The 20,575-nt window shown below is 46.4% G+C and overlaps 10 protein-coding genes across 10 annotated transcripts, besides 3 other annotated features; 6 read left to right on the top strand and 4 right to left on the bottom strand.

Moving 5' to 3' along the window:
- Positions 1 to 24: 24 nt before the first annotated feature.
- TSTA_078950 (ubiquitin C-terminal hydrolase CreB) lies at positions 25 to 3,065 on the bottom strand. Its single transcript, XM_002341884.1, has 4 exons — positions 2,889 to 3,065; positions 2,630 to 2,770; positions 2,562 to 2,575; positions 25 to 2,510 (listed from the first exon to the last, which is right to left on the bottom strand). Exons 1-4 carry the CDS (start codon positions 2,922 to 2,924, stop codon positions 413 to 415), a joined length of 2,289 nt encoding a protein of 762 aa, XP_002341925.1. The 5' UTR covers positions 2,925 to 3,065; the 3' UTR covers positions 25 to 412.
- Positions 3,066 to 5,370: 2,305 nt separating this feature from the next.
- On the top strand, positions 5,371 to 5,833 carry TSTA_078960 (uncharacterized protein; the record flags this gene model as incomplete). The annotated part of the gene is made up of 2 exons (XM_002341885.1): positions 5,371 to 5,662; positions 5,748 to 5,833. 2 exons carry the CDS (start codon positions 5,371 to 5,373, stop codon positions 5,831 to 5,833), a joined length of 378 nt encoding a protein of 125 aa, XP_002341926.1.
- An 832-nt stretch (positions 5,834 to 6,665) lies between these two features.
- TSTA_078970 (uncharacterized protein) lies at positions 6,666 to 7,500 on the top strand (the record flags this gene model as incomplete). Its single annotated transcript, XM_002341886.1, has 2 exons — positions 6,666 to 7,085; positions 7,141 to 7,500. The coding sequence occupies 2 exons, from the start codon at positions 6,666 to 6,668 to the stop codon at positions 7,498 to 7,500; spliced, it is 780 nt and encodes a 259-aa protein (XP_002341927.1).
- Positions 7,501 to 7,746: 246 nt separating this feature from the next.
- TSTA_078980 (protein transport protein yos1, putative) lies at positions 7,747 to 8,264 on the bottom strand (the record flags this gene model as incomplete). The annotated part of the gene is made up of 4 exons (XM_002341887.1): positions 8,174 to 8,264; positions 8,042 to 8,101; positions 7,864 to 7,974; positions 7,747 to 7,802 (listed from the first exon to the last, which is right to left on the bottom strand). Exons 1-4 carry the CDS (start codon positions 8,205 to 8,207, stop codon positions 7,747 to 7,749), a joined length of 261 nt encoding a protein of 86 aa, XP_002341928.1. The 5' UTR covers positions 8,208 to 8,264.
- Positions 8,265 to 9,061: 797 nt separating this feature from the next.
- TSTA_078990 (alpha-1,6-mannosyltransferase subunit (Ecm39), putative) lies at positions 9,062 to 11,091 on the top strand. The gene is made up of 4 exons (XM_002341888.1): positions 9,062 to 9,089; positions 9,151 to 9,444; positions 9,502 to 9,675; positions 9,729 to 11,091. The coding sequence occupies exons 1-4, from the start codon at positions 9,074 to 9,076 to the stop codon at positions 11,054 to 11,056; spliced, it is 1,812 nt and encodes a 603-aa protein (XP_002341929.1). The 5' UTR covers positions 9,062 to 9,073; the 3' UTR covers positions 11,057 to 11,091.
- Positions 11,092 to 11,439: 348 nt separating this feature from the next.
- Positions 11,440 to 12,507, top strand: TSTA_079000 (uncharacterized protein; the record flags this gene model as incomplete). Its single annotated transcript, XM_002341889.1, has 3 exons — positions 11,440 to 11,548; positions 11,607 to 12,072; positions 12,135 to 12,507. The coding sequence occupies 3 exons, from the start codon at positions 11,440 to 11,442 to the stop codon at positions 12,505 to 12,507; spliced, it is 948 nt and encodes a 315-aa protein (XP_002341930.1).
- Positions 12,508 to 12,547: 40 nt separating this feature from the next.
- On the top strand, positions 12,548 to 13,024 carry TSTA_079010 (benzoate 4-monooxygenase cytochrome P450, putative; the record flags this gene model as incomplete). The annotated part of the gene is made up of 2 exons (XM_002341890.1): positions 12,548 to 12,737; positions 12,789 to 13,024. The coding sequence occupies 2 exons, from the start codon at positions 12,548 to 12,550 to the stop codon at positions 13,022 to 13,024; spliced, it is 426 nt and encodes a 141-aa protein (XP_002341931.1).
- A 21-nt stretch (positions 13,025 to 13,045) lies between these two features.
- On the top strand, positions 13,046 to 13,278 carry TSTA_079020 (uncharacterized protein; the record flags this gene model as incomplete). Its single annotated transcript, XM_002341891.1, has 2 exons — positions 13,046 to 13,171; positions 13,195 to 13,278. The coding sequence occupies 2 exons, from the start codon at positions 13,046 to 13,048 to the stop codon at positions 13,276 to 13,278; spliced, it is 210 nt and encodes a 69-aa protein (XP_002341932.1).
- Positions 13,279 to 13,389: 111 nt separating this feature from the next.
- On the bottom strand, positions 13,390 to 16,669 carry TSTA_079030 (lysine-specific histone demethylase Aof2, putative; the record flags this gene model as incomplete). The annotated part of the gene is made up of 2 exons (XM_002341892.1): positions 13,390 to 13,921; positions 13,990 to 16,669. 2 exons carry the CDS (start codon positions 16,667 to 16,669, stop codon positions 13,437 to 13,439), a joined length of 3,165 nt encoding a protein of 1,054 aa, XP_002341933.1. The 3' UTR covers positions 13,390 to 13,436.
- Positions 16,670 to 17,577: 908 nt separating this feature from the next.
- Positions 17,578 to 20,272, bottom strand: TSTA_079040 (uncharacterized protein; the record flags this gene model as incomplete). The annotated part of the gene is made up of 3 exons (XM_002341893.1): positions 17,578 to 18,448; positions 19,319 to 19,761; positions 19,818 to 20,272. 3 exons carry the CDS (start codon positions 20,270 to 20,272, stop codon positions 17,652 to 17,654), a joined length of 1,695 nt encoding a protein of 564 aa, XP_002341934.1. The 3' UTR covers positions 17,578 to 17,651.
- Positions 19,015 to 19,036: a sequence feature (AT_rich).
- Positions 20,273 to 20,404: 132 nt separating the features above from the next.
- Positions 20,405 to 20,444: a microsatellite.
- Positions 20,445 to 20,551: 107 nt separating this feature from the next.
- Positions 20,552 to 20,575: part of a sequence feature (CT-rich) that runs on past the window's edge.

A 20,575-nucleotide genomic window follows, 5' to 3' on the forward strand; every position in this document is an offset into this window, starting at 1 on the left:
CAGTCCGTAGAAAACCTAATGTACATTTTCAAGTTTGGATTGCAAAACAACAACAAACACTAGTCGATGAATAGAATAGTAACAAATACAGATACGAAGTTATTTAGCCGTCATGATACCAAGATACGCCATACTAATGGAAACATCCTAACACAAAAGGGTATTCAATCGTTGTCCTTGCGTTAAGGACCAGGAGGTAGTTCTTCCCTGCAATCTTATCCAGGGCGACGACGGTATACACACCGGACATGAGACAGAGAGTATGAATAGGATAGATAGTTTTGTAGTGACCAGATCGAACCGATCTTCTTTTTTTTTATCCAAAAAGAAGAGATTCAAAACTTTATCGTATGCTTTGGAAATATGTACCAGAATCTGTCATTCATTGCCTGGAATAAATCATAATAATAAATCAGCCTAGTAGACTCATTGATTTTTTCCTAATTCCAAAACCCTTCCATTTGTTACCCTTGTCTTTATCAGGTTTGTCGGCCTTGGATTTGGGAACGAGCTCGTGGATCTGTGTGACTGTTTGCGGGATGGTGCTATGATTATTCGATTCCGTTGGGACATCCTCCTCAATGACATGCTCATGTAACTTCATATCCGGAGGATGTCCATTGTCCGAAACGATATCCGAGCGTGAAAATTCCGAAGACGCGGCCCTCTTGCTGCCGTCCTTCGGTGATGCAAATCTATGACTCAGGCTCTTACTGCTCCGACGGAACCGATTTAAACTGCCAGTCAACATCTTGTGTTGTCCGTTCTCTCCGTTGTCTGAACTTGTCTTTCGATCTTCCTCCGCTTTTGACGCCTTACTGAGCTCAAGGGCGGCTTTCATGTCGGCATCCTCACGCTTCAGATCTTCCCTCCGCTTGGCCTCTTGTTCCTTGCGTTTTTGCTTATCGGCTTTTTCTTTCTCCTTCTCAGCCGCTTTCCGTCCCTTTTCTTCTTTCACGCGTTCCTTTCGAGACTGTCCTTCGCTCTTTTTACTGACCCCGGTATCTACCGGAATCTGTGGCACAGGAGGTGCCGGCGGACTTGTTGAGAAGGCATGTTCTGGATGAGTTGACATTTGAGGCGCAGTGGGAACGGTTCTCAAAGGAGCAAAATGATGTGCTTCATCTTCGCTGGGTCCTGTATAAGTGTGGATATGATTGAGGGGCGATGAAAGGTTTCCTTCTCTTAAATCTGCAGCCCCAGCCGCGCTGTAGCCTTCTTGCTCTTGTTCTCGTTGAACAGCCTCCAAAGTGGTTTCTTGATAGAATAAAACATAAGCGCAAGCGAGTCCTGGGCGGTCTCCGAAGAAGTTGCGCACGTAGCTCTTGTCTACTGGTTCCACCATCTCATCATCGAACAGCAACCAGCCCCGATCTTCTGTTTTGATGATAGACACGTAATGTCCGTGATATGGGCCGCCACCAATATGCACGACCACCGCATATAACTCGTAAAGGCGATCTGGATCTTCGGCATCATCTGTAGTATTGAATAAGCGAAGGTGATAGGGATAGACGACCCGGTGAAACAGCTTTTGTAATCTCTGTAGATCTTCCGTATACTTGAATCGCTTCAGATGCAGAGCAAGGATCTTTGGTAATCGCTTTATTTTCATACGTTTCTCGGCTTCTTGCAAACCTCCACAATTGTCGCAATGGAATTTGTTTCTTTCGCAAAGCATTTCCTCGGCGGAAAACTTCCGCAGACACGATGTAACGGATGAATGCTGTTCTAAATCGACCGATAAATCTAAGAAAACTTCATCTCGTTGCGACACTTTTTCGCAGGTCAGGCACTGCGTTTCTGATGTTAATGTCCCCTCAAACAATTCATGCACCCAGCGGGTTGTATTAGGTGTTTTTGACCCTGTAGACCCATTCACTTGTGTTCCTGTCGAATTGGTAGACGAATCCGTCACGGCTACCGTCTGCTCAGAATCGGTAGTCTCGACGGGGGGATTCTCAATTTGCTTCGCCGACTCGGCTTCCACGTTTGTGACCACCTCGTTGAGCAGGAGATTGAGGAATTCGTGCGCATCTTGGTGCATTGCAGTGCGAAACATCTCGTTCTCACGACGAAGAACCTCGAGAAAATGTTGAGGTCTAACGACGCCAAGCTTTGACTGACTTGCCACCACGTTCTCAAAAAGATCTTTTAGCGACGTGAACAGCGACTCCGACATTCCGTAACTCGCCGAGTTATCTTTGGTCTCGAGAAGAGGTAGCGTCTGAATCGCAACCTTTTTCTTATATTCCGGCGAGTCCTTATCTTCAGGTTTGGGAGGCTGGGTAGGAGTCACGCCTGCGTTGCGAGATGACGATTGACCGGCGTTATGTTTTGCTTTTGCAGCGGCTGCTTCGGCTTCGAAAAACGCTTCTGGACTCTGGTATCTCAAGTTTCTGGCAAGTGCCATTTCGAGGGATTCGATCGGTGTTCGCTTCGGATAGTTTATCACCGATTCTCGGAAGGGGACCGAATAATAGAGGCATTGTAGGATAGAGTTGCAATAACTGTTGCTCAGTGGTTAGTGGCGGCAAACGGCAGGACAAAAGGAAGCGCACCATGTATTTCCATACTAAAAACATTGTCAGTGTTGGATGAATTGAATGTGTTTGGGTTAAGAACTTACATTTTCCATGCCAAAGAACTTATCGCTGCCGTCAGCTCGCACGGGACCCGAGTCCTGCAACATCTTCTCCAAAGGTGTGATTGGTAATACATGGTTGTCCTTTTTGGGGGAGCTGATATTCGACGTGGGTGATAATGGGCCCTAGATTGACAGGTCAGTGTTACTTTCGTAAGTCGAGATGCAGTCATGGTATCATGGCGAGAAGGTGTAGACAATTGAGTTTGAGGTGAAACGAACAAGAGCAACAAAGGGAACACACATTATTAGACCTCAGATTCTTGAAGAAGGACCCCATTCTGCTCGACCACGCTCAGTTCGCGTTCATCGGTGTAATCTCTGTTATCGTTGAATGTTCCGGCGACAGTTTCAACGGTTGTTCCTGGCCGCGATGCGGTGCGGGCTGATGTGAGGGCAGACTGGCAACAGCAATGGCCAGCGACGAAAAGAAAAAGCCACCTATTATTGATATATATTGGGGCGACTGTAAATGTGCAACACAAAAGCCGCCCCTCGAGCAGAAGACGTCAGATTCGTAGCGGAGGGATGCAAGGCTGCCTTTTGTCTCGTCGGCGAGGGCCGAAGATCAACGTATCTGCCTTGTACCTCCAAGGTGGTTCCCGTGCAACAGTTCGAGAGTTCGCGGATGTAATGGTCAAAGAAAATCGCACGCAGAGTGTTGAATCGAAAGAAATACTGGAAATGCAAAAGACCGAACAAGGAACAGTCGGAAGAAAAAGTAAAGAAAGTAAAGAAAGTCTGGTGGGTGGTGGAAGGCGAGATGGCGCAGGTACTGGTTCACTAAGAGAAGGCAAGCCGTGGTTCTTGGCTGGACTCTGGGGCAGGCGAGCAACAAATCAGTGAGATAACGGGGAAGTCTAAGCTAAGGTCGGACATAAGCTAGTAATTGCAGTGAGGGCATTTCTGCTAGCGTGTCAGGTTAGCAGTCTTAGCATTCTTCTGAGTTCGTCGCATTGAGTCTCTGTTGGATCTTGAAGTCGTGCTGCGACTGGCCGGCGGACTACTAGTGGGTGGCGGGATAATACTAGGGTTCGTTATTAATACAGAATGAATACAGAAGTAATACAGTTTTCAATACACATGTTCTGATCGATTCTGAGTCTCCTGACACCATATCTTTTTAATTTAGAACTGTTCTCGAACAATTCTTATATCCATACATGAGCTAGACAAGCAGAATGTCCATCTTCTGACATCTCGGTGAGAGGTAGAACGTGAGCTGTCCAAACCCGGCCTTGTCGTCTCCCCACTGTCCCACCGTTCAGAGATAACAAAGTGACGACATTCTTTAAATAAATCGGATCAAACTCGTCCGTCGTGCGACTTGATGGTGATTGAAGCAGTTTGCAAGATAATACTGACACGCATTTAGCCGAATGAAGAACACAAAGTCAAAGCACCATGTTGGACTGACACCTCAACGCTTCATCTGGTTATCTGAACTCCTTAGAAAATAATAGAAATAGATGTACTCCGTAATACGCAATACAGACCGATACAGCGAAACGCACTAGTAAAAGCTCCGAGCGCCGTTAGCCTAGATCGATAATGCCACGCGAGACACATGTGGGCGCATGCGGTAGAACATCATTAGTTACCCGATACACACCTGTTATTATTACTTTACCAATTAGTGACTATCAACACCGGGAAGCACTCCGAGAGTTGAACATTTAGATTAGAGAGTAAGATGACCTGAAGACTTAGAGACTACAATACTGCCTAGAGTAGATACAGCGAGCACACCATATTGAATGTATTAGTGTTTTCATTTCAATTGCAGTATTCAAAGAGGTCAATCAAGAACCCCTCGCTTTTTGAGAGATTTGATGCTACCCTCACATCAGCAATGCCATTGGTGGAATACGGTATTTTACTAGATCAAGGGTCTGCTGTAATTTTCATTGTACGTACTCCATACGGAACGAAGTGTCTGGATGGACTCAAGTTTACCCCAGTTTTTACCGTCGTCTTTCATTTAACGACGACTCATGGCCTGTATCGATGTGACTAGGTAGCTGCGGGGAAATGCAAACCTTGAAGTGTACGCGTACTTCACTACATTAAGCTCAAACGAATGGCTCAGAGCATCGCATTAAAAGGGTTAGGGTTATAACTTGGAACGTCTCCCACTTTACTCTCCTATTGGACAAACAAACACCATTGTAACGTGACCTTCCCAAACCCTATATGACTTCCCGTTTAGGCTGCAAATAATGCGAAATTCGAGTACAGATTCATCTTTTTCTTCTACAATTACATACATTGCTAGTATCCTCTACCCGGGTACATCTCTTGCTTTTCCTTACCGGTATGACAAGACATTGTTTAGGTTGGTTGTTGTAAGGAGGTGTGTGTGTATGTATTCGCTACATTTCAGAATCGATTACCTATCTTGAAGCTATTTTCGCTTTCTAGCTTTTCTGATTTGATCGGACGGTAGAGTCGGTGTGCCAGCCCAACAAGTTCCTACAAAGCGAAAGAGAGAGAATCTTGCTCGATTGAAGAACATCCAGTTCAAAAGCAGCGGTATGACTACTGCAGGGAAAACACACCTGTGGCACCTGAGACAGCCCAACGAGTTCGTGAGTTGTGTCAAAATGAAGAGGTATCCACGGACAATATTCATAAGCTTGAAGCTGTCAGAAATAGTGATGATGAAGAGGACACGGACAGATTAGTTTCCGCAACTGAGGACGATCTAGAGGGTTCCACCGCCCGCAATGAATGATGAATTTCTCGGTACTGCGGACATTCAGGAGGTGACGCAAATCAAACACCTACTGGTTGAGAAGCAGACTGAGCTTCTATCAATTGAGTGGCGAGAAGGTATTGCAACTCTTGAAATTGAAGACAGTGACATACTATCTGATGATTCTTTGGATCAGATTTTCATGGACTACGACAAAAATGATTCAGAGGACAGTATTGAGATGGTTATATCAGAGCAAGGAACAGTCTACTCTATAAACGAGGAATCCTTACCCTTGAGAAGAGTTGAGGTAAAGGATTTCAGTAATGAGACAGCGCAATTGCTATTACAACAGGGAAAGTGCTACTCTGGTTCTTGGGTCGGAGGAAATAGAAACAACATATTAAGGTTACGGATTAATAGGGTTATGGCTGCTATTGATCTGCTTTTCTATCGCCAAAACACTCGAGAAGACTGGTCAGAGCAATTTTTAGTCAGAGCTCACACACATTCCGGGCGTTGCCACCCCCAAAGGTGGGCAATAAAGTGTCTTGACAATGACCCAGGAGCTAGACTTGCCTTTGGTGTTACCTCAGACGAGGGGACATTTATATCTAGGGCTAGGAAGCGTATGTTAATATTGGCTAGGGCTTGTAGGCTAATAAGATGATGAGGCTCTAGAAAGATGTCATGTGTACTCTAGCTAAGTGGTGAGGTCGGGGGCTGATATCAACACCTCGACTAAAGCGGGCTAGTCCCAATATGGCACCCAGGCAGGCGTCTACGTGAGTCAGGTGATATCCTGTCATAAGATATGTTCAGAACCTCAGAAGCCCTACCCAGGTAACCCTAAGCCAGCCCCTGCGCGCGATTTGTAAGGCAGATTGTAGGCTGTTTCCAGTGTCTATTCAGGCCTACGCGCGCGTTCCAGTATTTACAATTACTTAGCTACAAGAAGATATAGGCACGCTGTAGGATTCACTAGTTTTCAGATTAAATTATTGCCTAATCGGGAAACTTTTCTGACATGCAGGCGCTCTCAGCTTGTCAGAAAGCCGAAACCTCCACAACCAAACGTAGTGAGATCTCAGTAGACTTTATGACATTGACCATGAAATGTACAAATTTCTCAGCTTTCTGACATGATTTATAAGAGTAAAAATTATTTATAATCTGATCATAGCATGTTGAGCGCGGTTATGGATTCACATAAATACGGTTAATGTCCACCATATATCTTGGAAACCAGTACAAACCTCACCCTGTGTAAAGCAAAACCTTCAAATTATCGACAAATATTTATTAATCTGAAAGAATATAATCAAAATGTCTAAACCAACCATCGTCATTGTCCCCGGCTCCTTCACCTCAGCATCCGCCTACGAAACTCTCGCATCCATCCTCACCAAACAGTACAGCTACGAAGCCATCGTCGCCCCTCTGCAATCCACTGCTCGCGCACCTCCCGAAAATCCAGCCACAATGCAAGAAGATGCAGCCTACTTCCGCGGAATCATCGAAGCGCTCTCAAGTCAAGGCAAAGATGTCGTCGTGGTTGGACATTCCTACGGCGGCATTGTAGCTACTGAAGCTGTCAAGCAAGTCACAAAACCCGAGCGTCAGGAACGGGGAAAGAGCGCAGATGGTGTTGTCGGAGTTGTTTATGTGGCTGCTCTTGTGGCTCAGATTGGCGAGCCGGCGATTAAGGTGATGGGAGGGCAATTGGGCGCGGTTATAAAGATTATGGTGAATTTGCTTTAACATTCATTTTGAAAGACACCGGATGTTAATAAAGTGACAGGGAGACTACATGTACTTCGATACAGAAGCCGGTGCCCCCTACCTTTATGCAGGTCTGCCATCGACCGAAGAGGCCCTGGAAGCAGGTCGGAAATACACGACAATCCATTCCACTGCAAGTTTCTTGGATCGGGCTACGAATGCTGCGGTCGACCATGTCCCTGTGACGTACATACATACCGAAAAGGACACTATTGTTCCTCTGGAAAGACAAAACGAAATTGTGGAGAACCTCAAGTCGAGGAATGCGAAGAAGGTATCTACGATTACCATCAACGAAGGTCATATGCCGCAAACCCTAGCCCCGGACGTATTGGCAAAGGCTATTGTTGAAGCGATTACTCAGTCCTTGGGTGAATGAACTCAAAATGTATCTAGTCTGCTAACTGGTAGTAGAGATAGTACAATATAGCTGGTCCAGCCCCTTCTAAAACAAATCCTATACGCCGCATATATTGTATACACTGCACAGCCGCCCCAGATAAACGGCTCAGTAAAAGCACCCATTAAAACAGAAGAACGGACTGATCTCGACAAATACTAAAAGCCGAGTCCCATAAACCGTAAATGCAATACTTCGTTGATATCGACAATCATAACCCCGACATCATCCCAGTATCAACTCATAGACAATAATAACCGTATTTATCACAATCAATGGTACTACACGCAATCACAGTCAGCTCGGCCAGAGCTTAGAAACATAGAATTTCGGTAAACATACTTCGCATAACAGTTCTTACGCTGGTGATTAAATTGACCGTCCTTGCTTTTATGCTTGAATTATCATAACTCGATCCGAAACCTGGTTCGGGTTGTGCCTGACCCCAGCCAACTATTCAAATAGTCCATGTTAGACGGTCGAACTCTAAATACCAGCATAGATAGAGAAGGAGATGTACTTCGTGCGAGGAATCGGTCTTCCGAGAGAACTGCTACTGCATTTATAAGGAGTACCGTGACTGTACACAATATTGGTCCAGTTAGTTGACAAGTCGCTCTCGGCAACGATAGTATGCAAAGGGAGTGCGTACCGTATATTAACCTGCCAAAACCAAAGAAAAGCATTTTGAAAAAGATGTTATTAACTTTGCTGACACAGCGGGGACAAGTTTCCGATATGGTGAATTTGGGGAAAGAATATTTATGTGAAGTTGTTGAAGATGGCTAGTTGGCCGGTGATGTTATGTTTGCTCTGTTTGACTGATAATTCTGCCACCGCCTGCAACGTGCTTAGTGTTAATAGGGGTTAGGGTAAATATGCGGATCAACATATTTTCCGAATTGTATTGTCATAACATCGCGCTTGCTGATAGCTTCAATTAAACATGACCACTAACGATAGTTCGAGTACACTGCTTCCGAAAGAGTTATCGAATACAAATACATCAAATTTACTTGTCGTGCCTGTTAATGCTAGCCAAGAGACAATACTCTGTTGAATTTCGAGGTACATAAACGCGATTTCGAGGAAATGAAGTCCCGAAAGAAGATGTTGTACGAATACTATGCCGCCCAAACTTGAAGGTCTTCTCGATTGAAAGGTATGTGGCCCTTCCCCCTGGATACATGAATTTATCTCTCTTTATCAGGAATTGCTTGATCTCCACAAAAGCGAATTGTATTCATTGGTGCGCGTCATAGAGTGAGCTGGCGTTTCAGAAAGCGATGACCTGTTGCTTCCATTAAGGGAACATCAAAATGAGGTACGCGTCAACAGAACTAGCTTCAATAAGGCAGTAATAATGCGATGACTGGCCATCTTGCCCACAGTAGCCCATCAGAAGCACTGATGTACATGGTTATTGTGAGTTATGTAGTTATAGGTTGATTTGTAGGGTTATATTAGGGTTGCAAATGAGACTCACCGCCTAGATAAGATAAGCCATTTATTCATTGATGTTGATAGCTTAATGACAACCACCATTGACAAGATGCCTAGATCAGCAGGTACGTGAATGATCAATTGGATGATATCTGCCAAAGCCACAAAAGACTAATTAGTTTGCAGACTTGATTCTCTATTCATCCATTCCTACAATCATTCTCATACATCTTTTCGCATCACCGTATACGAAAGTCGAGGAGTCGTTTCACATTCAAGCAACGCATGACATCCTGACATATGGAATCCCATCGCCTTTTCATCTCAATCAGACCTCAATCGCTGAGAAATTCCGATCTGAATATGATCATTTCAGCTTTCCCGGAGCCGTTCCTCGGACATTCATTGGAGCGTTAGGACTCGCAAGTGCTTCGTGGCCTGTTGTTTGGTTTTTCGAGAATGTTGACAGACAAGTTCTAGGTATGTCGTCGTATACCACTAGCTATTGTTTGTTCTAATTAGGTATTCCGAGAACAGTCCGCGCTATTCTGGGCCTCTTCAATGCCTTGTCCTTGATAGTATATGCGCGGGGTATACAAGTCTCATTTGGTAATATGACAGCTTACTGGTACCTTGTATTTCAGGCCAGTCAGTTCCATCTTGCTTATTATGCGTCACGGACGTTGTCAAATATGTTTGCTTTTGGCATTAGTATGTTATATCTCTCAGAACTGGTTGATTGTCCATGATATTAATGACAATAGCCACTATCGCATTGCGACTTCTTCTTCCGGAACCTGACACGAGTGGTGCCAAATCGACAAAATCTAGCGAGTCCAGCAAATCTACAAAACCCACGAAAGTTACAAAACCTACTACTTCGCCTAGTTATACGAGATATCGACTTGCTCTGATACTGTTCACCATCGCTGGTATTATATTCCGCTCAGAGCTCGCTTTATTGCTGGCGACGAACACCATATACTTCTTCCTGACACGGCGCATTCGCATCTGGCAAGACATCCTACCAGCAGGGATCATCGGACTGCTCATCGGGCTCACAGCCACCGTGACCACTGATTCCTACTTCTGGCAGGAATTCCCCCTCTGGCCCGAGTTCAGTGCATTCAAGTTCAACGTCGTATCCGGCCAATCCTCCGCCTGGGGTGTAGACCCCTGGTATTTCTATTTCGCTAGTGCTATCCCTCGCCTCCTCCTCAACCCATTAACTTGGTTGGTATGCATACCTGTCTCTCTTATAGCAGGCACAACTAGACGGGCGTCATTATCGCTCCTCGTTCCATCGCTGTCTTTTGTTGCGGTGTACAGTTTTCAACCCCATAAAGAATGGCGCTTTATCATTTATATCATCCCGGCATTGACGGCTGCAGCGGCTCAAGGAGCGGCGGATATATGGGCGAAACGCGGGAAGTCTATAATATATCGCTTACTCTCCCTCTCACTGGTGCTATCTACACTTGGCTCCTTTTTATTCTCTACTTTCGTTCTCCTACCGATTTCGTCTGCAAATTATCCAGGTGCTCAAGCTATTCAACGAGTTCATTCCCATGGCCAGGGCACTCAGCCACGTATTGCCTTATACATGGGCAACTTGGCGTGCCAAACAGGAGTCACCAGATTTCTGCAACATTCTCAGAACCTGACTTCAGCAAATACTAACGAAGAAGACGTCCTAGACACAGAATGGGTATACGATAAGACGGAAGATCCAGTGTTGAAGTACACACCAGAGTTTTGGGATAATATTGATTATGCTCTCATGGAAGACCACGAATTTGAGGAATTGAAAGCCTCTTCTCTCGATCCCGAGTCATGGAAAATCATAGATACTATCACTGGCTTCGGCGGATTCAGACTCATCAAAACGAACCAGAAGCTCGCGGATATCCGGCAGAACGATGATAGTAGTAGCATAGAGATAAATGCAATCAGACGGATTGCTGGTGATGGTGGTGTCGACTACTACAAAAAGCTGAGAGACGAAATCGCGCAGCGCTTGACTAGAGGATACTGGGTCGAGATGAGTCTGATACCAAAGATCAGGGTGGTGAAATACACACGAGCCCTCTGACTCGTTCCTGTCATTGTTATATAATGTGCTCTCATCTTGCATGAACTGCTACTGGGCCTGAAAGAGGCACCTGAGCAAAGAGTCACTATTCCCGTAAATAAAAACTTTTGTGCTAATAATTCACATAATGAACAGGCAGCACTGGGGAAGTCCGTTTAGACTGTGAACATAATTATATTCCTTGGAAATGAGGTCATTCTAAAAACAGCAGAAGGTGAAGGGAATACTGGGTAATGCTCAATTGGTACATCCTGTTGTGTGTTACAATAACCAATTTGTGCCCCCCTGAGTATTTATTTTCTTCATTTTCTCTTACTACTCTTCTCCTTTTTCACCTTTTTCACCTTGTGTCTGCATGATATTTAGCTGCATATTAAGTCAGCATGTCTTTACAGATGTTCTCTAACATTGCTATTGCCATAATTGGCATCCTTACAGTAATTGCATACCTTCTGTTGACTGTGGGCAGTCATGATCCACGACTTCCCCATAGTATGACCTCTATACATTGCTTTTAATCAAATATAACTCATTTTGTGTTGTCCTCCAGGTTCACCAACTCTCCCCATCATTGGGAACCTCCATCAGCTCCCCAAGCGTAGGCTCACCTCAAGTAATACCTTATGTCCTCAGTCCATCTCGAACTGTCTGACAAAAGTCCAGATATGCCGAATTCGCCAAAAAATGCATGGCGGCCTCTACACTGTCAAGGTCGGTCATCACATCATTGCAGTAATCACGAATCGTCGCGTCGTACGCGAATTGCTCGAGCTCAAGGGCTTGGTGTCCAGCAACCGACCCTCATCGTACATCTCACAGGAACTCATTGGCCAGGGTAATCACCTCCTTACTCTGCAATATGATCCTAAATGGCGTAAATATTGCCAGCTCATCCATCAATGTTTCATGGAGTCAATGTGTGACCAACATTATGTTCATCTTCAGCACGCTGAGGTTGTTCAGATGCTCAGGAATCTCATTGTTGCGCCCAATGTTTATTTCAGCCATGCTAGGCGGTATGCCCGTAGCATCACGACTAGCATTGGCAAGTTTTATCTTCCTATATCTGCCATGATAGGTCGCTGATAATCTCAGTGTACGGTGTTCGTGTCCCTTCCATCCGTTCAACCTATTTGGAACATCTATACGAACTGCTATACGAAATCACTGCCCTTCTCGAGTTTGGAGCCATTCCACCTGTTTATTTTTACCCATTTCTGAAACGGATCCCTGAACGTCTACTTGGAAATGGCGATCCCACTCATACCACGTTAAAAAAAAACTACGGAGTCTCTCCACCAGGTACAAGCATGTCCTTGACCGACGAGCCAAATTCAGTGAAAAGAGCAGCGCTACCCGATTCGTCTTTCATGGACCGCATTCTCAACACAGTCGACGAGCTAAACTTTTCTGATCATCAACTTACTTTCCTTGGCGGTGGTCTCGTGTGAAGGTGGCTCAGAGACACCAGGCAGTCTTGTGCTCACTTTCATGCTAGCAATGACCAAATACCCCGAGACCCAGAAGAAGGGACAAGCCGAAATCGACGCTATTATTGATGAAGGTCATTCACCCACTTGGGCAGATTATGGCCGTCTTCCGTATGTCGCTGCTATCACCAAGGAATTTGTTAGATGGCGCCCTGTCGCGCCACTGGGAATGCCTCATTCACTTGATGAGGGTATTCATCCCCACTGTTATGTCTAGAGGACCATGCTAACAATAAATATAGATGAATGGATTGACGGCAAACTCATCGCTAAAGGCACAGCCCTAATCCTCAACATCTGGGGTCTCAACCACGATGAACGCTACCACAAGAATGCGGATGAATTCGACCTTTCCCGCTACGTCAACAAGACTCTACCCGCGTTGGATTACAGAAACTTCGCATACTACGATTCCCGTGATCATTACCGCTACGGAGCCGGTTGCCGACTCTGTACAGACGTCCATATCGCCGAGTGAAACCTATTCATCGCCAATGCCATGTTACTCTGGGCATTCAACTTTGAGAATCCCATTGACCTCATAACCGGTCAACGCATGGAACCTGATACGAACCCTGATACGGGCTACATCGAGGGATTAGCCGAGTGTCTCGAGAGTTTCCGTGTAAGATTTCGGTGCGTTCTCAGGTTCGATATGAGACGATCATGCGTGAGTTTGCAAAGGCAAAGGTTGATGCCTTTTCAAAGTATGACGAGAACGTTGAGATTTAGGTCTCACTAGTGGTTTTTACCTTGTTTGCTGAGACTTGTCAGGTAGACATTGGACAATCATATTCATGTACTTACTTTGAAAATTTTGACGATTCTCAATTGAATACAATGCTAATACGGATACGATAACGCCTAATATGCATAATACTAATAAAGTTTCATGGATTCATAGAAGCCCATTTCTCAAAAGTAAACTCCTTCCCAACCTCAAGACTCCTCCGCTCATACTCCTTCATAGATTCTTCCCACGTCTTAGCCATCTCATCATTCATCCGTCGATTCACCACCATCTGTTCCTGATACGGCCTCTTAACCTCTTCCTCTGCTTCACGCCACATCTGTCCCAATACAGCCCGTATCTCATCCCGCGCGGCTTTTGCTTCGAAGTCGTTTGTGGATTGCCGTTTGTTGGTCTCACAGCGCTGTTTTGCGCGTATCCAATAGTCCTTTTGGAATGTGAGAAAGGGGTTGAGGGCTATCTTGGCTGGTTTGGTTGGTGGGGCGCCGAGTGTTGCTCGAATATGATTCTCGAGTGCTATTTTGTAGAGATAGTGTTTTTGTTGCTCTGCGCTTGTAGTGGAATTGGCGAATGTGGTTGGTGGAGGGGGCGAAGGTTTGTTGACTGTCTTTGTCATTGAAGGCGCTGATGTCTTGTGACTTTGTTTCGTTGGGGTAGATATGCTTTGTTTCAATATATCGATACTCGGATACCGCCCAGGTGTAATATTGGAATTGCCCTTCGACGACGTGGGACTAATGGTGTCGGTATTGCAATTGGCCCAATTATTTCCTCCATAATCTCTGCTGCCGCCCTTAATCCTGACAGGTATGCCCCATGCACCGTCGCTGGATGTGTAGCACAAGTGGCTTCACCGGCAAAATGGAGGTTCCCGACGGCTTTGGCCATTAGGTCGTAATCCCCTGGCAACGCATCAGCTGCTACATACGAGTATGTGCCACGAGTGAACTTGTCTGACTTCCAGCGCGTGACGATTGTTTCTAGTGGATCCGGGACTGTTTTCGACTTGAAGATATTGCGGAGTTCAGAGAGAACCTCGGTGACAATCTCTTTGTCTGGCATCTCCTCTGCTTGATGCGCAGCATCTCCAGCCATCAGCGCGATCAAAACAGGAATGCCCGACGTTCTGATACAATTCCAGAATAAGTAGAATCTACCTCTGTTCTTGGTGTAATGCGCTTGTGACATGCTGCCTGGAACTTCCGCTTCACGAAGGAGCCCGAACATGTCTCGGGTGGTATCCCAGAACGGTTCATCAAAGACTAACACGACTTTGTTGAGCACCCCGAAACCGAGCCGATCCACCGCACCATTCTTCCAATCCGGCAGTGTTGGAGAAAATTCCACCGTCCGGTGTTTGAGAGTACCCAAAGAGCCTGTGTATACGACATGGTCGGCTGAGATGGGTCCATTTTCAGTGTGGACAATCGTCTTGCGGTTCTTAATCTTACCAGTGGCATCGTAAGTAATATTGACGACCGTCTCGTTAGTCCGAACGTCAAGTTTGGTAGGAAATGCCCATAGACCCCGTGGGAGTTGTTGGTATCCCCCAATGACCTGGCTGTGTTCGCCTTCAAACTCATTCCCCATGTCTTGATCCCAGCCTGATAAACTCAACGAGTTCAAGTTCGTCGCGTTTGCATATTCCAGATTCGCATAGTGCCAGTTCAACAGCCGCATGTCCTTTGGCGTCAAAGGGAGCATATGCTGATACTGCCTGACACCTTCATCCATGACGGCTCCAAGGGTCTGAGTGGGAGATGTCTTTGCGATATTGTCAAGCTGTAAATCATCTCGAGGTGAAATGCCATCTCTCAGCTTCCACCCCATGCTTTGACACTCCATAGCTGCCGGCAGCTCTTCATCTGGACCAAGATCTGAGATTTGAGCTGTCGATGGTGGCGGCAGAATTCGGGATGCATTGTGCCCAATTCCGCGACGAAATCTAGCTGCAGGAAGCATTAAATGATGAGTTCCTGCGGCGCGAGCTTCTTCGTATTGGTGTACCGTGACACCATCGTCAATGGGAATATCACGACCATGGTTTATCATCTCTCGGTCCCCTTCCGCAGTAGACTGGATGGCTGCTTTATGACGATAGTTTCCAGAACGGTCGAGAACGTCATTATACAGACGTTCATCCATTGCGTCTTGCATCTCGTCAACAGCCGAGCCGTCGACATCGTAGATTGTAGAAATATCTCGGAGTAAATGATAACGTAGCGCAAGCTGTGAACGAATGATGGGATCTAACGGATTTCCACGATCAAAGCCCACAATGATCTGAGCACCCATTTCAGCGGTTGGTCGCAGCCCTTTCGGCAATGCAGTCTTTTGATGGCTCTTGAGCGGATGCGAGTATATACGCCCGCCAATGCGACGCCTTCCCTCGAGCACTATGATCTTCAACGATGCGACTTTGTCTCTATACTGCTGATATAAGCCATCTAATTGTCTAGCACAAGCAAGACCAGCAACACCCGCCCCGACGATAACAATGACCGGTCCGTCGTCCTTGCGCCGGCCTTTCTTGGGTGTAATGAGAGGCTGTGGAACTTCGACACAGCCAAAGTTGATATACCCATTCCGGACCAGCCACTCATAAGCAAAATCTGCTAGACCCATCCATCTGTAATCTTTAGCACAGCCAAGTGCTTCCTCCCGGGTCACACTTATCATCGGATTGCGGGTCCATAGGCGCAGAATGCCGTTTCGGATATTGAGGTATGTCGTGACATGAAGATGACATAGATGATGTTGAAATGCATTCTGCTCGTTCTTGTGTAGAGCAAAAGGATTGAGACGTGAAGCATATGCAGCTGTTATACATTGTTGAGCGTAAACTGGTCCGGGGAGGGTACTGGGTATGGAAGAGCGTGGTTTGAATTCCTCGTAATTGGGAGCCTCAACTTCGGGTTCGTGAACCTGCTTCGGTTTTTCAGCGAGATTTGTTGCCGTGGCTGCTGGAGACATTGACCTGATCTGAGGCCATGGTGATGTGTTCGATACCGAGGTGTTGGGTGTGTTGTGTCCTGTAAGATCAGAATCCTGTTCTGCCCGATATGATCTTTCGGACGCACTCTGCGACGAGAATGAAGCAGTATTTCCTAAAATATTATTGTTTGGTATGCCGACATGAGTTGGCTGCTTCAGGCAGTCCAGTTTATACGAACCATTCACACCATCCGTGGAGGTTTCTCTATCGGCGCCCTTGATATATGGATATGCCGGCTGTGCTGGCTCAGTGATACGTCGGCGCTTGTACGGGGGCAGGGAAGATTGAGGGGCCGGCGTGAATGTATAATGCTTGAAGGTGATGGACTTTGTGCCTGCGCTCATGCCTGAGCTGTTGGCTCCCTGTCCGCTCGCCATTGCGAGAGAAGACGTAGGCAATATCGGAGTAGGGTTGCTGTCAAAGGGGGTATACGGATACATGTAGTGAGGACCTGAGATGCCTTTTCACAATTTCCTGAGTCCAGCAGCTAGACGCGCAAATGTTCACTTCATATACGACGGCCGATATTCCAGATCTACCTATATCGTAGACTGCGGGACAGCCATGAATGCATGTCGGAAGTGGAGAATGTATAGTAATGTAGGAGGGCTATCGACCAGGGGAACAGACAGTAGCCATCGGTGAAGGGACTAGAATTCATGAATCAGACAATGTAGACATATTGAGATCATGTCAGGATGGAGGTATATCTGTGGCAGATATGTATAGAGCAGAATGAGCAGGAACGAGCGGGAGGTGGCCTTACTTCTTCCAGACACCCTTTCCTTCTTGTCTTCTGGCCTCGCTTCTACTCGCTCACTCTGGCCTTGGACAATGCTTCAGGCCAACTGTTCCGACCACGTCCGATCGCTTTCGTGGGGTTTGAGACAGATATCGAACAATTGCTATATTCGGCTTGGCTTTTTACTTCGGCCTTCTTAGTGTTCCATTGCGCGGGTCCAGCGTATTTCTCAGACCGAGGGCCATTCTCTTCGTCTTTACATTCTACACCAGACTAATCGCAATAAAAACTAGGGTTTGGATGATGACTTGACAGATATTGATACACATCTATCAGCGTGACGCTCGATTGCTTTGGCAATTACCGTGCGACACAGACGTAAACCTACATCGGAAGTCTCAACGTGCTGGCACGACCAACCTGAATTGACGAGATACAGTGGCAGCAGGCAGAGATCCATAATCTGTACATGGAAGCTACAAAAGAGATTGACATATGGGATGAACATATATGGCTGTCGCCAGACTGAGCGGGCTCATAGAATCGTATATTGCGAACTGATTTCTTCATCGAGATGGCATATCTACATCTACAGGTTCTCTCTGCCAGCTGACATGCTACAGTTTCGCCCTCTCCTTCTTAACCTTCTGATCCCAACTCCTCTGCGCGCCGAAATTAATCGCCATATTCCACACAGCAGCAGCCACACCCACAGGCGGCGCAAGCAAAAGCACCCACGACCACCATCTAGGACTGTTTTCCTGAATCGTCAGAATCGCCTTATCCACCTCCTTGGCAAGATCGACTTTATCCCCATCGTTCCAAACAATAACTCCACGCGAGCCCTTGTCGAGATCCTGCTCTGAAGCTCTGTTTCTATACAATGCCTTCTTTACCTTTGACTGTACATCGCCCTGGCTCTTGACTCGATTCTCAGCATCTTCGGCTGTTAGATGCGGATCACGCGCACGTAATCGTGCCATTTGCGCAGCCGGATCCTTAACCGCGACCACAATCACTGTGCCACAGATGACGTCCATACCAGATTCAAATAGTAGCGGCACATCCAACACCACAGCCCAATTGCCGCGTAAATAATAGTATAATAATGACTTATAAACCTCCCACCGTACAGCCGGATGTACAATCTTATTAAGTATCGTCCTATCACGCTTTCGTTCCTCGCTATCACCAAATACCCGTCTACCTAGCGCAGGTCGGTTTAGTGCTTGCTTCCCATCGGTATCTGGCGGTAGGAGGAGGTCTGGTGTGCTGGGTCCGAAGTAATTGGCTATAGCTTTGTAGCCTGCTGTACCTGGTTCGACGACTTTGCGGGCGAGGACGTCGGCATCGATGATGGGGAGGTTGTGTGGTGGTGAAGAGAGGAGGGAGGAGACGGTGGATTTACCGGTGGCTATAGAGCCAGTGAGGCCGATAATCAGCATTTTTATCTGCTCGGGCTATGGTAGTGATAGCAATATCAGCTGATGATTGATCTCGCTTGATTCGGGTGGTTGCTGTATTGCAAGCGGTGATGTTGAAGTCAAACCAGTGCGATGAAATATCAGGTATAATGTGTTACAGATTCTGCGATGTCGTTCTGGAATTGAGTCTGTTGGAATGAAGCTGGCTGTCATATGCGAATGAACAAGTCCGAGTGAAGTTGACGCAACATGTAAACCGGCAACCACCGCCACTAATAAGCCGAGCCGAGGCCTCTCCATAGTCCATACATCTAGAACCATTATCCCATCTTACCCTTATCAATCAACTTGTCTCAATCAGTCTTTATATTTATAATTTCTCGAATATATTAGCATGCCTGAGATAAATAGTCTTCTAGTCTATGTGCGATATGTCTAAGTGTATACCTAAACGCCATGCACAAGCCATATTCAACCAGCTGGAAAATGCCCAAAACCCCGCAATGCACCATAAACAAAAGAACGCCGCCGTATGCAGTTTTGAACAAAATGCTTGAAAAAAAAATAAAAAATAAATTGTCGTGGCATAATCAATCCACCGAAGGAAGCCCTCCTTTACTAGGATCCTGTGGCTTCCCATTCCAACCTATCTGCGGCCATCCCTCGGGAAGAGTCGAAAACGGAGGCAACGCGTACCGGTCTTCGCATTCATCCTGCGAGCATTTTAGATCGCACAGCCCCCAGACATTGCAATAGCACTCGGCGGCATTAGGACAATGGACTGGGTCCATCCCGAAGATCACTGAACTGTCGTTAGCTCTTAGCCCGGACTAAGATTCTATACGCTGAGAGAAGCTTACTATGCCATGAATATTCCATGATTCGACCACTCATATCGTCGTCCAAATCGGTATTCAAGAGCCATTTCCTGTACCGCTCATAATCACTCTTTGGACGTTCACGAATCTTCCATCGTGCAACTCCAAACTGGGCACAACAAGACACCGCGACGGTATCAGGGACCTTGACTCCGGGAAAGAGCTCTTTGAATCCATTGTAAAAGTACGGACCTGCATGAACAGCATCACGGTCGGTATCCGTCATGGGGTGGATCTCTTCAGGGCAGCCTAGCACCCAGGCACAACGGAGATTGACGTAACCAATCATTTCGAGGTATGGCAGCTGAAATCGCTTGATCATCGGCACTCCGTCATAGTACGGATCATCGTTGTGCCATTGGTACCGTTGAGAATGTATAAAGAGCATGTAATCAGGCAGATGGTCGTAATTATCAATAATGTATCTGTCGTATGTCAGCACTCCGCTCACAGACACTCGAAAGTAGGCCTGATCGCGTACGTGAGGTAGACCATGGACTCTCGGCCCTTGTTGGTGGCCACCGTCAAATCGGCGTATTTATCGTCTACGACGTAGATACTCTTGTGCCAATCGGGAAGTGAGTCATAGAGCCAAGTGGTATTGTCTTCAAGCATACTCGCTACAACCAGATCTTTTTTGATGCCGCCTTTTGTGGCCGTCGGGCCTGGTGCAGGTACCGCGGCCTGCATGGGAGCTTCCATCTGTCGTGACCGTCCATTGCTATTCCCGCCAAATCTCCAATTAGGGCTGGCAAAATTCCTAGTTCCAGAGGAGCCAGCAAACTTGATAGTTCCTTTTCGAAAACTGGCCTGGCCCGATGATGATTCTGTGGTAAACCAGTAAAAACCGCACAACAACAGAAAGACAAGAATCAACAGTCTTAATCGACGTGTAGAAGATGAGCGTACAGTATTTATAGCTCCGGCGTACAGCATCGTGACGGCAGCTTGGGCCCTGTGACGCTAATCCAACCCTAACTCATTGAGTCACTGGTATCGTGGGACTGAGAGTCGGACAAACTTATAAAGACTGTTTCGATAATATAATTAAAAGAGTCGTGAGTATATAACGAGTGAATGAATGAATGAATGAGTGAATGAGTGAGTGTTTGGAGTAAGAAGTAAATAAAAGGGAGCAGGAATGCTTGCGTGGTTTCCCTGCAAATCGTGGTGGGTCGCGCCTGCCGTCCACGCCGGCCAGAGCGAGGACGTCACCTTCTCTTCTTTCCTTCTGTTCTC

This window comes from Talaromyces stipitatus, genomic scaffold (assembly GCF_000003125.1).
Source record: "Talaromyces stipitatus ATCC 10500 scf_1105507295523 genomic scaffold, whole genome shotgun sequence".
Lineage (NCBI taxonomy): Eukaryota > Fungi > Ascomycota > Eurotiomycetes > Eurotiales > Trichocomaceae > Talaromyces > Talaromyces stipitatus.